Source organism: Martes martes (genome assembly GCF_963455335.1).
Source record: "Martes martes genome assembly, chromosome: 9".
NCBI classification, from domain to species: domain Eukaryota; kingdom Metazoa; phylum Chordata; class Mammalia; order Carnivora; family Mustelidae; genus Martes; species Martes martes.
Window position 1 is genome coordinate 100,472,283 of NC_137896.1, and position 16,536 is coordinate 100,488,818.

The window sequence follows — 16,536 nt, forward strand, 5'->3', positions numbered from 1 at the left end:
ACCCATTTTCCCCGGGAAGCTATGTGCTTCTGTGCGTACTGCTGAACTTCTTTTCATCATTTCTCTGCTTCAGGGGCCAGGATTTCTTTTCCCCACATTGCGGAGATACTGAGATACTGTGCACCATACCAGATTTCCCTCGCTCTGGGTGTTAGGTTATGTCTTGAAGTACGTTTCCTTCATGCTAACTATACCCTTTTCTGCCTGAAAGACAGCTCCCACCTGGGAGACACACAGCTCTCTCTTAGGAACCCTGGGGGCTGGGAGCATGGGGTAAGGAAACTCATCTGCCTATGCCTCTCCCCCTCTCCTCCTGAGTGGGCAGGCACGAACTTCTCTTCACTGCCACTCACTCACTGAGCCAGGAGAATACAGTGGATGACCTCAGTGACATCAGTGACCTTGTAATTGTTACTCTTGCAAAACGCACAGAACTGTGACATGTATCACAATGTGCGGACCCCATTTTGTGTAAAATGTATCATGTTTCATGTTCCCTCATATTGTAGATATGAGTTTTATTCTTCAGGGAAAGGGTCACTGCATTTCAAGAATGAGAAGGTCATGTCACACAGAGCGCTTCCTCCCATGCCGTGGTGCCAGTGACCTGTGGCTTTTGGCAGGGGGACCATGAGGAATTTCCACCCAGTCCCTTGGCCTGGAAGACTTCCTGGGCTCCTCAAGTGTCTGTTCAAGTGTGTTCCAGGAACACCCCATGGGTCCACTATCCTAGCCTCCTCATGCAGGTTCACTCACTCTGACGGCTTATGTATTCCCAGTGCCAAACAAATAGAGGTCATGAATCTACACTCGCTGAGTTAAATTGAAAGGCTTATAAAGCAGGGTGCAATAGCATCTCCCACATGGGGCCCAATGTCTAGTGCATTCCTTTTCTGTTGCGCCCCCCCAGTCACCTGTTTCTCCCTCCGTTTCCAGCCTGGTTAACTTCGTGTGCCACACCTGCTTCAAGAGGCAGGATGCGAAGCTCCATCGCTGTGGACAGTGCAAGTTTGCCCACTACTGTGACCGCACCTGCCAGAAGGATGCTTGGCTGAACCACAAGAATGAGTGTTCGGCCATCAAGAGATATGGGAAGGTGCCCAATGAGAACATCAGGTCAGAGCTGGGCCTTGGGGGTGGTACTTAGGATTCCCAAATGTCAGGTGGGGAAAAGCCTTAGTAACAAGCATTCCCAGGCCCAAGGAAGCCAGGCTGTGTGCAAGTCAGGACAGAGTCTCAAAGAGACTGGAGAAGGGCATTTCTGCGTCTAGGAGTCCATCTAGAACTGGATGTCTGCAGCAGCCATTCCAGTCCACAGGCACTGGTTGGAGCTGGCGGCAGTCCCCTTCTCGATGGCTCTCTAGTGTTTAATTCTTTTTTAATTGACCTGCCAATGTTTAAAAAATTGGGAAAGGCCACATTAAAAAAAATAAGGATTTCTGGTTTCTTTCTTTCTTTTTCTTTTTTTTTTAAGGATTTCTGGTTTCTCTTGAAAAAAATAATCTGAAGATTTGGCCAAACGAGCTAGAACTCAATAGCAGCAGCTGTCTTTAAAAAATGAAGAGCTTTTTAAAAAAAGTTTTTATTTAAATTACAGTTAGTTAGCAGAGAGTGTAGTATGAGTTTCAAGTGTACAATGTAGTGATTCAACATTTCCACCCGTCACCCGGTGCTCATCACAACAGGTGCCCTTCTCAGTCCCCATCATCACCTACTTTTCCCCATTCCCCTCCCCACTGCCAGTAGCCATCAGTATGTTCTCCATGGCTATATAGCAGCATATCCTCAATCATCAGATTATGGAAGCAGCCCATATGTCCATCAACTGATGAATGGACCAGGAAGATGCGGTAGAGAGAGAAATATATATACATATACATATATATGTATATACATATACACATATATGTATATACACATACATATATATACACACATATACATATACATTATATGTATATGTATATATACATATATGTATGCGTATATACGTATATACACATACATATATGTGTGTATATACGTATATACGCATACATATATGTATATATGTATATGTATATACGTATATACATACGTATATACATATACAATATATGTACATATACATATACAATATATGTATATATGTATATGTATATACGTATATACACATACAATATATGTATATATTGTATTCCATTATATATATAATATATATTATATATAATATATTATATATATTCCATTATATATATGTATATATACATGTACATATATATACACAATGGAATACAATATATACATATATTGTATATGTATATACATATACACATATACATATATACACACACAATGGAACACATTGTATATTGTATATATGTATACATGTATATATATACATATATAAATATATATATACTATATATATATGTGTGTGTATATATATACACATATATATACAATGGCGGCTAAGGCCAGAAATCTCAGGGTCTACACTGCCAGGCAGGGCTGCGGGTTGGTGCTGGGAAGTGAGAGTGGAGAGCAGAGGAGAAGTGGAAGGTGAAACTGGGAGCATTTTCACCAGGTTTGTAGGGTGTGAAGTTAAAGTACAGAATGGAATGATCATATCCTAGAAATTTTTAAGAAACTACAAAATGAAATGGCTCAGTCAACCTTCGCATCCCCCTTAGTGTTGAACTCCTGCTTCTTTAAAAAAATTGTCCTTTTGGGGTGCCTGGGTGGCTTCTTCATTACGTATCTGCCTTTGGCTCGGGTCACGATCCCAGAGTCCTGGGATTGAGACGCACATCGGGCTCCCTGCTCGGTGGGAAGCCTGCTTCTCCCTCTGCCTCTGCCTGCTGCTCCCCCTGCTTGTGCTCACTCTCTCTCTCTCTCTCTGTCAAATAAATAAATAAAATCTTTAAAACAAACAAACAAAAAATGCTCTTTTGCAATTTTATTTTGCTTACTTTAATTTTTAAAAAAGCTTTACTGAGATATAATTGGCATATAAGATTATAAGATATTTTAGCTGTACATAATAGTGACTTGATATATGTATACATTGTGAAAGGACGCCACCCCCCATCTAGTTAATTAACATGTCTATCACCCAACATATCCATCCTTTTTTTTTTTTCAAGTGAGAACTTTTATGTTCTACTCTCTTAGCAGATTTCAATGATACAATACAGTGTTATCAACTATAGTCACTGTGTTTTATGACAGATCCTCAGACCTTATTCATCTTATAGCTGAAAGTTTGTGCTTTTACTAAGCCTCCCAGAGGCCTGGCAACCACTTTTCTGTTTCTGTGAATTTAACTTCTTTCTTTCTTTCTTTTTTCTCCTTCCTTCCTTCCTACCTTCCTTCCTTCCTTCTTTCTTTCTTTTCTCTCTTTTTCTCTTTCTTTCTTTCTAAGATACTATATATAGCAGATACCATGCAGTTTTTGTCTGTGTCTGGTTTGTTTCACTTAGCATAATGCCCTCAAGGTCCATCCATGCTGTCTTAAGTGGCAGGATTTTCTTCTTTCTCATGGCTGAATAATATTCCATTATATATGTTTACTGCATCTTCTTTATCCTTTCATCCACTGATGGACACCTAGGTTGTTTCCATATCTTGGCTCTTATGAATCATCCTGCAGTAAACATGGGAGTGCAAATAGTTCCTCACTATCCTACTTAGTCTTTCAAGCCCAAAATAAATGTTACCTTCCGTGATGGGGAGCTCACTCACTTTATCTGCACAGTCCCAGTTGGTAATATCTTCTGATACTGAGTTGAAATCTGTTTCCCATTTGTCTTTACTCTCTGAGCTCTGTGACCCTTTCCCTAATATTCGGAGGTAACAGACACCCTGCCTGAACCTTATTTTCTCCAGTGCTGTCCTGAGCTCCGTGTGGGGATACCTTGGTTCCCAAGCACCTGGGATGCCCAGCAGGGCATCTTTGCTGAAATAACTCTGTGATCCAAACAAGAGGAGAAGCAGGCCTGTTCTTTGCCAAGGGGGTCCCTCAGGGGACGGATCTGCCTTAGGCCACCAGACCCCTGAAGGTGCCTGGCCAGCATGCATTCAGTGAGTAGCTGAGAGTTGCCAAACGTCCCTCAGTCATAGGCTTCCCTTGTGGGCAGTTAACAAGGGGACCCTCACTGTACTCAAGGTGAAGTGCACCCCTGTCTCACTCAATGCCCGGTGCTCTCTAGAACTCCCTCCTGTCCCACCTTGCCTCCACTCCTCCTCCAGAACCCTATGTCCCAGCCAGGCCAGTCCCTCCCTGCTTCCTGCATATGCCCAGCCTCTGGCTGCCCCCTGAGCCTTTGCTTATACTGTTTCCCCACCTGGATTGTCTTCCCACTTCTCTCTCTAAGCACTAAGACTATAAGTTCACACACATGTGGACATCCAGTACGTTACTTTGTCTTCCAAATACCACATATTATCCCTCTTGTGGCTAAATTCAGGGAGGTTCAAATGAATTGCCCAAGGTCATACAGTAACTTGAAACAGACATGAACCCAGGCTGTTAGACTCCTTCTCCAGTACCCGTCTCAGTGAGCCATACTATCAGGAGAGACCAGGCTGCCGTAGCTCAGTGTCCCCAGACCCCTTTCATGGTCTCAAAGACCCCACGAGCCCTGGTTCCTGCCCACTTCTCTACCTTTATTTGCTCTGTACTCCTCACTCCCTAGGCTCCAACCACCTTGGCCTTCTTGTTGTTTTTCCATCATGTCAAGCTCATTCCGTCTTCAGGGTCTTTGTGCCCCCTGCTTCTTCTCCCTCTGCCCAGAGCCCGCGCCTTCTGTTCATTCCATTTTCAGCTCCAGGGCTCCTCCTCCATGTCACCTCTTCTGATCACCTTGGCTTCCCTTCCCCCAGGCACTCTCTATCATATGACCCTATTTTATTCTCTGCATAGCACTTAGCACTAGTTTCCATTTGTAACTTGGGTCTCCCCCTCTATGAAAAGCTCTGTGATTCAAGAAATTCCGTCTATACAGTTCAACACCGCCTGGCACGCAGTAGGTAGTCAGTAAATGCTTGTGGATCGAATGACTGCCTTGGGACATCCCTAACCCTGCCCCTGTCCACAGGCTGGCGGCCCGCATCATGTGGCGGGTGGAGAGAGAGGGCACCGGGCTCACCGAGGGCTGCCTGGTGGCTGTGGATGGCCTGCAGAACCACGTGGAGCACTTTGGGGAGGAGGAGCAGAAGGAGCTGCGGGTGGACGTGGACACCTTCTTGCAGTACTGGCCACCCCAGAGCCAGCAGTTCAGCATGCAGTACATTTCGCACATCTTCGGCGTGGTACGGTTCCTCATGATGTCGCAGGGGCTGGGGGCGGGGGCTGGGCAGTGGTGGTGACCGCTGGGATTGGTCTGCCAAGACCTATTCAGAGCCTGCAGGGCAGAGTGGGAGGGGAGGCCGAGAGAAGGACTGGAGGGGACAGAGGCCCAAAGTAAAGTAGTTTCACCCCCTTTCTTTCTTTCTGGATTTCCTTACTAGGAAGTCATTCCCTCCCTCTTGGAAGCTGGCATCCCGTGCACGAACTATTTGTTATCTCCAAACGGTAGATATGGATAGAAATTTACCTTCTTGGTTATCTGTACTTTCTACTTTTTCTCCTGTTTGTATTGAAAACAAAAACCCAATCACTATCCCTTGTTGCCCACCGGTCACATTGAAAATGAGATCATTCCTTTTCCCAGACACGGTGGACAGGGTAATGGTTAGCCTGGAGCTGGGGGCTGTGGACATCGGGGAGAGGAGAGGAAGGACTTCTGGAGAGTGCTGCCTTGGAGCAGCAAAGCCAGACCTCTTGTAGCCCTAAGAGTCCAAGAGGTGGTGGATCAGCAGGCTTAGGCCATACAACACCCCCATCCCTACACGCATAGACACACTAAGTCAGGCAGACCAGGGCAGAGAGAGAGAAACCAAGATAGAAACCAGAGAAGACTCATGTGAGACCCAGATACAGGAAAAGGAGGAGACTTCTCAGAACCAACATTTCTCTCTTTGGCCTTTGTATAGAATATAACTACCCAAAACTTCCAAGGTGGCCTTGCATTTTAGCAAGTACGGTACTCCCGCAGGGTGCTTATCTTGAGGGTCCTTTGGAGTGACCTAGAGAATAGGAGACTCTCTACGCATCTCCAGAATGTGACCGAGTCTTCTATTTTGTTGAACTCTCAGCAGCCGGGATGGTGTTCTGTCCCTGATCTATGTGTGTTAACTGACTCATCTTTTCCTCTGGGTAGATTAGCTGCAATGGCTTCACACTCAGTGACCAGAGGGGCCTGCAGGCAGTGGGTGTGGGCATCTTCCCCAACCTGGGTCTGGTGAACCACGACTGTTGGCCCAACTGCACCGTCATATTTAACAACGGCAAGTGAGTATGTCTTTAACTGGGGATGGTGTGATGGGGATGGGGAGACCTCACACTGTTTTCTCCACTTGACCTAAACCAAACCATGGAACCTGCACTAGTATGGATTTCGACTGGGCAGCAAATAGAAATTTCATTCTAGAATCATAGTGGATAGGAGAAAGGTAATGAGGAGGATAGCAAAGAATTCCACATGGGTAATTTCTGGGTCTTTCCGTGTTTCTTGAGGCTGCCTAGATGTGTTAGGTAAACCTCTGACTACTGCTTTAAAGCTTGAAGCCTGGGATTATCTATCTAGAGGTCACTCTAGAACAGCATCAGCTGAGAAGGGGCTGAGGCAGAGCATATATTAGTCAAGGTCCCAGCAGAAATCAGAAGGCACGCTCAGAGTTTACCCAAAGAGAATTTAGTAACAGGACAATCTATAGAAGTAAGGGTAAAGTTTAAGAAACTAACAAGGAATGGTGGGATGTCCGGAGTCTAGCAATAGTATGAAACCATTATTGCCTCTAGACCTAGGGGGCAGGTATACCATATTGTTCCTGCAGCTGGTGAGAGCTACGGCCATGGGAGAAGTTCCTTTCTCTACCCCCAACTCAGTAGCTTGGCTGTACTGGTAGAGAAAGCAGCTGCTGCTGGAACCATTGCAAGGCAGAGGGAGAGCCGTGTGACTAAATACCCCAACCTCTCTCTCCTCCCACTTTCTGATCTCCTCCCATTGGCCAAACTCCAACCAGAAGCCAGAGAGCAAAGGACCCTGAGTAATGAAGCCCTTTAGAAGCCCACACCCCTTGCCCCACACTCCAAAGGCATAGATCAAGGGACAGAGAACAAAGAATATGTCTTGGGGGTGGGCACAAGTGGAGAAGTCAGCAAACAGGAAGACTCTTGTTGTCCATGGCTCAGGGCTGGGGGGACTTGGGGGAACAAGACCTAAGCAGTATTACTTATTTTGCTCTTAGAGATGAGATAAGCTTTTATGACAGATACAAGTCAACTCTGAGCCATCAACAGTGAGCAGATTTCCTTTCCCAAAACTTCCTGGAAACCAGAGACAATGCTTTCTGGTTTTCAGCCAGGAATCAAGCCTAAACCCCAGTCTAGCAGGGACTCTGATTCCCCCATTCCTTCCTATTTCTGGAAACAAGGGCCTGCATGACACCAGGCTTTCGAGCAAGTGAGAAAGTCACTCAAGACAGAGAAATTTATTTGGGACCCAAATGATAATTTTCCCGTGGCACTTGCAGTTCCTTTCCTAAGCCTCTTGGGGTCACTGGCGTGGACCTCATGGAATCCTCCTCAGAGGAGCTGTTGTCCCAGGTTAGCCTGGTTGGATCAAATCCAGCCACATATAGGGCTGGCCTTTCAGGATGCTACTGCCCCAAGCCATGGTGACCCAGGGCTCCTCTTGTGACATGTGACAGCCACAGGAATCCAGGAGCCCTTTCTTCAGATCATTCCTGGTGTCTGTTCCGGCTTCTTTGCATCCACTAATTTTGAGCAGCCACATTGTACCTGGCTTCTTGGCTTTTGTGCAAGAGAAGGTGACTGCAGTCACTGCCCAGCTGCCTGCCATAGTGGAAAAAATCCAATTCTACTTTATACATGACCTGTGTGACCTAACCAGTCTCCATACACAGTTCACACAGTCCCCAAGACAGACATCAAAGAGGCAACACTTACTCGGCCACGATACTTGTGAGTGGGATAACAATGGCATCCCATTACAGTTTTTGGCACCTACTTTGAAATGTGCTGTCTCATGGCAACCCCATTACCAGATTACAGTGGAGCATACTGAGCCCAGGACCGACGGAGGACCTTTGAATCCAGAACTTCTCGTTCTAAACCCAGTGTGCTTTCCATTATACCAGGCTGCATCTGGTCAAGGGAGCCCTGCTAAAAGGGGCTGGGATATATAGCTGGTTGTCATGGCCAAAACTTTGATCATGCTAGCCGGGATGCTGTGCCCCCTTGCTAGCTGTGCTGGACTAGCCAATGGTAATGATTCGCATTCGGGTGTCTGTTTTGTCTTTCAGTCATGAGGCAGTGAAATCCATGTTTCACACCCAGATGAGGTGGGTCAGTCTTTGCAAGCATCCCTGCTCCTCTGACCCATCTCCCTCACTTTCCTGGTTTGCTGGGCCCGCCCCTTCCTGAGACTCTGTGGCTGCTTCTTGGCTGTAATGTTCTCCTGCGTTCCCAGAGCCTCATCCTTGCTGAATGCTGTATTTTAAATGCATATATATGAATCATCTTGTTCCTCACCCACCCACTCCCTGCTGTGCCTTTGCTTTCCTTTGCTTGTTTTCTTCCCCGTCTTTCACGCCTGACTTCTCTCACCCCCCCAGCCCCAAAGCATGATGGTCCCTTCTAGTCCACATCACCTTAGCAAAGCCCACACTGTCCCTCAAAGTCCTGCTTATCATAAAAGGAGGACTGCTGATGTTATTGACCTACTAAAGGAGTGTGTTTGTTTATAACCCCCGACTTCCCACCCACACCGGCTTCTGAAAATAGCCCCCGTAACTGTGATATTTTTGATAAATATTTATTCACACTATTCTGTTTACTGCTTCTGGGCAATTGTGAATTAGTGTTGTAGGTTAGGTTTTGCTCTGACTTTTCTTAATGACAAATAAATAACCCCAGATGGGTCTTTTTCTCAGGTTTGGTTTAAAAGGACTTGAAATGCTCTTTGGATTAAGAACCAAACTCTGCGTGGAAGTTTGGGCTCTGGGAAGGCAGGCGTAGGAGTGGTTGGTGCATTGGAGTCTGTGTTGGCCTGCATCACACGTGACTTTAGATGATTTCCGTCATTCCCTGGGCCTTTACTTCCCACATCTCTAGAGCCAAGGTCAAGATGAGAGCGTCTCTAGGGACCTTCCTGGTTCTAAGTCTCTGTGGCTGTGGACTGCATTTCTAATCTCCCCAAGAAATGCTTAAATAAATTGTCCATGTGTGGCTCAATTAGTTGACCTCTAGAATTGCTGGGTGTTAGAGATGGAAGAGGGAGAATGGAGTGGTGCTCACTGTTTATCCCCTGATCCCCCTTCCAAGTAAGGTAAAATGGGGCATGCATATTTTCATATTTAAGTGACATTAAATTAATTTGGTTTTGGAAATTCCCTTAACATGATTGAAATAATTTGAGATACTGTGAGACCTTGCAAGAATTGGCTGAGTCATGATGGGACACAGAGCTGCTGGAAATCCTAAGTTACCCGGCACTGGATCACTGTTGAACATCACGATGGAGCCGTGCCTGGAGAAGGGGTGGTTGGGGGCAGAACTGCTGACTTATGCCACCAGGACCAGATGCCAGAGATCCACACTCAATACTGGCCCAGGAGTTGCTCACATGAAACTCTTTAGAATATCGGCAGAGCCCTAAAATGAAGGGCTTTGGTGCATCTCCTTTCCTGCACATGGCAGACCCAGGAGGCAGACGGAGGGCAGTCCAGGGAGAGCAGTGTGATGAGGTGAAGCATGACTGGCACTTGATTTCTGATCTTGACTATTGCCAAGGTGCTGTGGGACCTCGGGGGGAAGTTCCTTCCCCTCTGCCTCCCCTCTGGGAGACAGTGCCCTCCCTTGTGAAATGGAGAGGTTGACCCCCTTTGTTGCAAGCAATCAGTAGCAAAATGTACAGGGATAATTGCAGCATGGAAGCAAGGTATGACTTTGTCACCTCTACCCAGGATCTATGTAATTGGATTTCTAACCAATTAAATAAATGGAGCAGACTTGATGGTTGATGAGTAGAGCAAAATTATCCAGAAAACTGTCCTTTAGGTCACATTTTCCCCTTTTGGGGGGAAAATGGGAGTTTTCTCGGAGTGATAGTGGAAGTTGTCTTTGAGACTCAACTCCTAGAGACCTTGAAGAACAGAAAGCCCACTCTGATGGCCCTGGATCTGACTTCCTCTTTCCTTTACCCTCTCCAGGATTGAGCTCCGCGCCCTGGGCAAGATCTCAGAAGGAGAGGAGCTGACAGTGTCATATATCGACTTCCTTAACGTCAGCGAAGAGCGCAAGAAGCAGCTGAAGAAGCAGTACTACTTTGACTGCACCTGTGAGCACTGCCAAAAAAAGCTGAAGGATGACCTGTTTCTAGGGGTGAAAGATGACCCAAAGGTACATGTGGCCCTGCCACTGCGGTGTTTGCGACCCTCTTCCCCAGGAGCCCACGAGGCTGGCGTTCACTGCTAACCAGCGCCCCCTGGTGGCTAGTTCGTAGAGAACCACCCTGTAACTGTCCGAAAGGTGTTAATGGGGGGTGGACGGAGCACTGATAACAGGTCCCAGCTAGTGTCCTGGGGCCACCCCTTGCCAGGAGTTTACACTGGGAAGTTGCTCGGTTTTCTCATCTATAAAATAGGAATGATAACACCCAGTAGACGGGGTTGTTAAGAGGAGCGAACAAAATAATATATGTAAAGGGAGTGGCATATAGGGTTGGCACTGAGTAAATTTTAGTTCCTCTCTTTACCCTTTTGCTGGTTAAGTAATGCTGAGAATTTCATATATTGAGACCAGATGGGCAAAGAGACTAGTTGCCTGGTTATCACAAAGGTATTCCTAGTCCCCTGGGAATGGGTAATGCGGACATGGGGCAATGTGGAGGCTGGCTAACATGCTTAACTCCTGAGTAGCCTGTTGTCTGGTTGATGGTGAGACCATTGTGCAGCTGAAGGATCATGGAGGGGACGTCAGGAGCTCAGCTAAGCTGGGGGAGAGCCCAGCAATGGTATCAACAAAAGGCTAAAACTGGCCACCTCCTGTTCTGTTTTCCCCCATGGAAGGGAGCACAGGTGGAGGTCAGGGCACAGATGTGGGGGTCTTCTCACTGCTGGGGTGCTCAGAACAAAGGGCTCCATCACTTTTATAGACCCTGAGGTGGGAGGGTGAGGGAGAGGGTTTGCGGGAAGGGCTAGGGGTGGAAAAGTGCTGGGTACGGGGTTGGAGTGAGAGAGAGAGTCTTCAAATTTCCCTCCTCCTCCCCTGTAAGGGGAGGCCCCTGGCTAGGAATGAAATTGTGCAAGGGGCTGGACTCCCTTGAGAGACTGTCCAGAGGGCACTTTCCCCCCAGGCATGCCAGGTAGAGCCTTTGTAATTGTGGTCAGGTCTGAAAAATTACACATAGGTTTTTAACCAGGACCTGGACTCCTGTGGGGAGGCTTTCTGAGCCCCTCTCTATAGCCCACAGGCCCCCAGTACACTTAAGATACAAATACACAAATGTGCTTCTTAGAGAGCTTAACTTCTGCATTGTATGTTTGAGCAGAAGTTTGCCTCTGATTAGAGCAAAGACTATGAGCAAAACTGAATTCTAGATAGAGACAGTGGGACTCTCAATTAATCCATTACTCAATGCTATCAGTGCTAATGTTCTGATAACACTATTTCCCCACTTGATTCATTTCTCTCATTCATCCTCTGGCCATTCTAGAGTTTTTTTTTGCCACTAACTTTTTTTTTTTTTTAAAGATTTTATTTATTTATTTGGTGGCAGAAGAGAGAGAGAGTACGAATAGAGGGAGGAGCAGAGGGAGAGGCAGACTCTGCACTGAGCAGGGAGCCGGACATGGGACTCCATCCCAGGACCTTGAGATTGTGACCTGAGCCAAAGGCAGATGCTTAACCCATGGAGCCACTCAGGTGCCCTGCCACTAAGTTATTTTTATTCTTAGGATGTAATATTTGTTACTCTTTGTCCAAACAGTTCTACTTTCAAGAATTTACCCAGCAGAGTTACTTACATATGTGCACAAAGGTATGTGTATAAAGAGATATGTTGCAGCATTGTTGAGAACAACTGAATAAAATCTAAATAATCACCATTTGGGAAAATTTAAATTAAATTACCTTGCAGTCACTCAAACCAATGAGGTAAATTTTTGTGTACAAATATGGAATGAGCTCTTTTAAAAAAAAAAGATTTTATTTATTTATTTGACAGAGAGAGATCATAAGTAGGCAGAGAGGCAGGCGGGGGGGTGGGGGAGCAGGCTCCCTGCTGAGCAGAGAGCCTGACGTGGGACTCGATCCCAGGACCCTGGGATCATGACCTGAGCTGAAGACAGAGGCTTAACCCACTGAGCCACCCAAGCGCCCCTGGAATGAGCTCTTTAAGGGAAAATAATTTAAGCTCTTTAAGGGAAAAGAATTAAGGGCCAAACACGGCCACTGCATTGGTTTGCTAGGGCTGCCATAACACAGTACCCAGAAGTGGGTGGCTGACAACAGAGATGTACTCTCTCCCAATTCTGGAGCCCGGCAATCTGAAATCAGGATGTAGGCCAGGCTGGTTCCCTCTGGGGACCGTGAGGGGAGGCTCTGCTCTAGCTTCTCTCCTTGGCTCTCAGATGGCCGTCTTCTCTCTGCGTTCTTCACATTGTGTGTTTCTCTGTCTTTACCTGATATTCTTTTTATAAGGACACCAGCCATATTGGATTAAGGACCCCTGCTACTCCATTATGACCTCATCTTAACTAATTAAGTCTGCAGTGACCTATTTCCAGTAAGGTGCATTCTGAGGTACTAGGGGTTAGGACTTGAATATATGAATTTGGGGAGGATGGAATTCAGCCCATTACACTGTTTATAAACTATCATTTATAAAAATGCTACCATTTATAAAAAATAAAAGGGGCTCTCTCTCTCTCTCTCTCTCTCTCTCACACACACACACACACACACACACACACACACACACAGATCCATGCACACATATGCCTGTGTAAGCATAGTCAGGCTTGATACAGGTGGCAGGAAGAGGAGAAGGCTGTAAACAATACATCAGTGTTGCTTGGTGTGGACAAGTTGAGAGTCACCTTTCCCGGACAGGATACAAAGGAATTGGGACCCATGAATTATTATGTGGGGTTTTTTTTTTAAGATTTTATTTATTTATTTGAGACAGAGAGAGAACAAGAGTGGGAGAGCCCGTGCACGAGCGGGGGTGGGGCAGAGGGAGAGAGAGAAGCAGACTCCCTGCTGAGCAGGGAGCCTGATGCAGAGGCTCCATCCCAGAACTCCAGGATCATGACCTGGGCTGAAGGCAGAGGCTTAACCAATGGAGCCACCCAGGCGCCCCAATACGGGATTTTTGTTTTTCACAAAATCAAACGTTCTATATTCTGGGAAATGTATGCTGGCACGTGTATGCAGAGCATGGAACACAGTACCATAGGAGCTACAGGAAAGAATAAGCTCCTGTGTCCACCCTCGTCCTGACATTCTAGAACCTGTGGGATAATGCGTTTTATCTGCAAGCCAGCCAGTCTTCCTTCCTGATGTGTGGCCCTGGGTATTTGTTTCATAACTTGCTCCCACCATTACTTAATTTTTTGTTAAGAAACCAGACTTTTTCCTCCCTTCCAAAGTTAAATGTATGTGGTAACCTGGATAAAAATAAAAACCAAATATTTAAAAAAATGAGAAAATAACACCACAATGTAGAACATTCCCCTCAACTGTAGCTTTGGAGCCTCCCTGTTTAGGTTGCTTGGGTTTTTCTGTTCTCTCTCCCCAGCCCTCACCACTGGTTTTCACAATAGGAACGTACTAGTTTTTCAAGGTTGGGGAACCAGCGTCCCTCTTTCCTCTTCTAGCTCTTCTCCCTTCAGTGACTCCTCCCCTTCTGCTGACTCCTCCCCCTCTACTGACTCCTCCCCTTCCTCCTCTCGTCTTCCTCTGGCTCCTGCTCCACTGGCATTTCCCCCTGCTCCAGTTCCTCACTCTTTTCCTCCTGGTTGTCTATTTATTTTGTGTTTCTAGGGAGGGGAGTCTCTGTAGGGTTCCTTAAATCCTAGCTGTGGATCATGCTTTCTTCTTGCCTTTACTCTGAAAAGTGGAGCCAAGTGGAACAGCCCCATTTCCTTTCTCAGAACAGCTTTATCACATGTTGCGCTTGTAATTAACAAGCTTCTAGCCAGGTTGTTTTGAGAATCTTGGCAGTTGCCTCCTTGAGAAAATTTGATTCACTTCCAGAGCTTGAAGTAACCCTCTTCTGTTTCAACATCAAATTGAACAAGACTTTTTATTAACATCTGACCACTTGGTATTCTCTGACTCTACCTTGCAAGCTATTGATTACTACACAAGTTTCACTGAGAATTTTGAGTTTTAAAGATGACGGAACTTAGATTAGAGACCAGTGGTCGTAAACTAGATTGATTCTATGAGCCACTGTTTGGGCAACAAGCTATGGATGTTACCAAAAATCTAGGTTTGGCAGAGTAGTGGTACACCTCTAGACTACCAGTTACAGAGCTCTGTACAACCAGGTGAGACGTGGACCCCCTTTTACTTATGTGCTTGATTGAAATGAGTTTAGGAAAGTGAATATGCACTAAAATGACTTGTCTATAACCAAGACAAGGTCCAAGTTCACAGAAGATTAAGTAGCACTCTGGGACTAGAAGATAGCCAGAAGCCAGAAATCTCGGCCATATTAAAGATCGAGACAAAGGTGAGGTCAGGAGTGAGGCCTGTGAACAGAAGTAACAGCAGCGGTGGCTACCTCAGTGGTTGGAATCAGGCCATGTGACAAGGGCAGGTAGATATGCAGGATTCCAAGGAGGCCAGGTACAGAAGGAAAAGAGGATAGTCAAAATTGTAGGGACAAGAATTTCAGAGAAGCCAGAGTAGGTGAGGTGAATAGAGGCCTAAGTAGAAAGTCCATTCCTTTAGGAAATCCTGACCCAGAAGCAAGCCATCCTGGCCAGGGCCTCTTGTACTATAAGGTGGACACTGCCGCACTGGCTCAGGACACCTGGGAAGCTGAGGGAAGATCCTGATCTCCATCTCGTAAGGGAGTGTGTTTTTAAGGGAACGAATGCCCATTCTCCTGTTACTTTTTGATAGTGTGGTGAAGGTGACCTCACAAAACAATGTAGGCAGAAAATCTAAATGGAGCCTCTGAACCCAATTCCTTATAGTGAGACATTTGGAAAACTGGAGAACTGGTTAAGTAAATTATTTTGGCTTTATACAGTGGAAAACTCTACAATTAATCGAAGTGGTAATGTGTTTTTATATTGGTATGGGAAAATATCCATACCTACTGAGTGAAAGAATAGACTATAGACAGAAATCTGGTACACTTCCAGTTGGAAGAACTATTTGTGCTGTTGGCATATACACACACGCCTGTGTACACCTATGGAACGCAGTTCAGCCAGTAGGTGCTGATAAGGCCGTAATCGACATGCCTCCTGTTTATGGTCAGTGTCTGTTCTGATTGGTCAGTGCCTTTCCTGGCCAGTTGTGAAATATTTTAAATATTATGCCTATATGTATGCATTGGAAAATGTTTCTCAAAATGGTGTGTTCATCGTGGAGTGGATTCTAGGAATTTCTATTTTTATTTCCTACTTTTTTTCATATGTTTTGATTTTTTTACAGTTTCCATCTATCAGTTTTGTGGGGCCCAAATGAATAATGAAGTTATTTTCATTTGGAAAGAAGTTTTATCAGATATGCCTAAGCAAAAAAGAAAAATAAATAAATAAAGGGGAAAAAAAAGAAAAAGAAAAAGTTAATTCCAGAAAGGAGTTTCTCATATGGACAAGCACAACAAGTAAACTTTTTCTTTGGAAATTGAGAAGTTTGGCACTTCTTTCTTCAAAATTGTGATGCCTCCATGGGCTTTTTAATTGAGATACCTCTTTCCCTGAAAAGCAAAACCTCATTCTTTAAAAATAAGATCATTGGAGGGGGGAGTACCTGGGTGGCTCAGTCAGTTAAGTGTCTGCCTTCGACTCAGGTCATGATCCCAGGGTCCTGGGATTGAGTCCCGCATCAGGCTCCCTGCTCAGTGGAAAGCCTGCTTCTCCCTCTGCCTCTTGCCCTGCTTGTGCGCTTGCTCTCGCTCTCTCTCTGAGACAAAAATAAATACATAAATAATCTTTTAAAAAAGTAAGATCACTAGAGGGGCACCTGGGTGGTACAGTTGATTAAGCATCTGACTCTTGGTTTCGGTTCATGTCAGGATCTCAGAGTCATGATATGGAGCCCTGCATCAGGCTCCTTGCTCAGCACAGAGTCGCTTAAGACTCATTCGCCCTCTCCCTCTGCCCCTTCCCACCTCAAATAAATGAGTAAATCTTAAAAAAAAAAAAAAAAATTCACTAGCCCACTCAGGTAAACGCTATAAGCCT

General features: G+C 45.6%; 1 protein-coding gene across 2 annotated transcripts in view; it reads left to right on the forward strand.

Annotated features, from left to right (window-relative positions):
* Positions 1 to 16,536, forward strand: part of SMYD1 (SET and MYND domain containing 1) — a 42,580-nt gene that overhangs the window by 16,862 nt on the left and 9,182 nt on the right. Inside the window, exons 2-6 of one of the 2 annotated variants that reach the window (XM_080813255.1) lie at positions 937 to 1,116; positions 5,079 to 5,292; positions 6,243 to 6,373; positions 8,410 to 8,448; positions 10,318 to 10,507. In XM_080813255.1, the coding sequence (XP_080669381.1) occupies positions 937 to 1,116; positions 5,079 to 5,292; positions 6,243 to 6,373; positions 8,410 to 8,448; positions 10,318 to 10,507 (754 nt within the window). The remainder of the gene's footprint in view (positions 1 to 936; positions 1,117 to 5,078; positions 5,293 to 6,242; positions 6,374 to 8,409; positions 8,449 to 10,317; positions 10,508 to 16,536) is intronic. The other variant, XM_080813256.1, reaches the window with a different exon arrangement.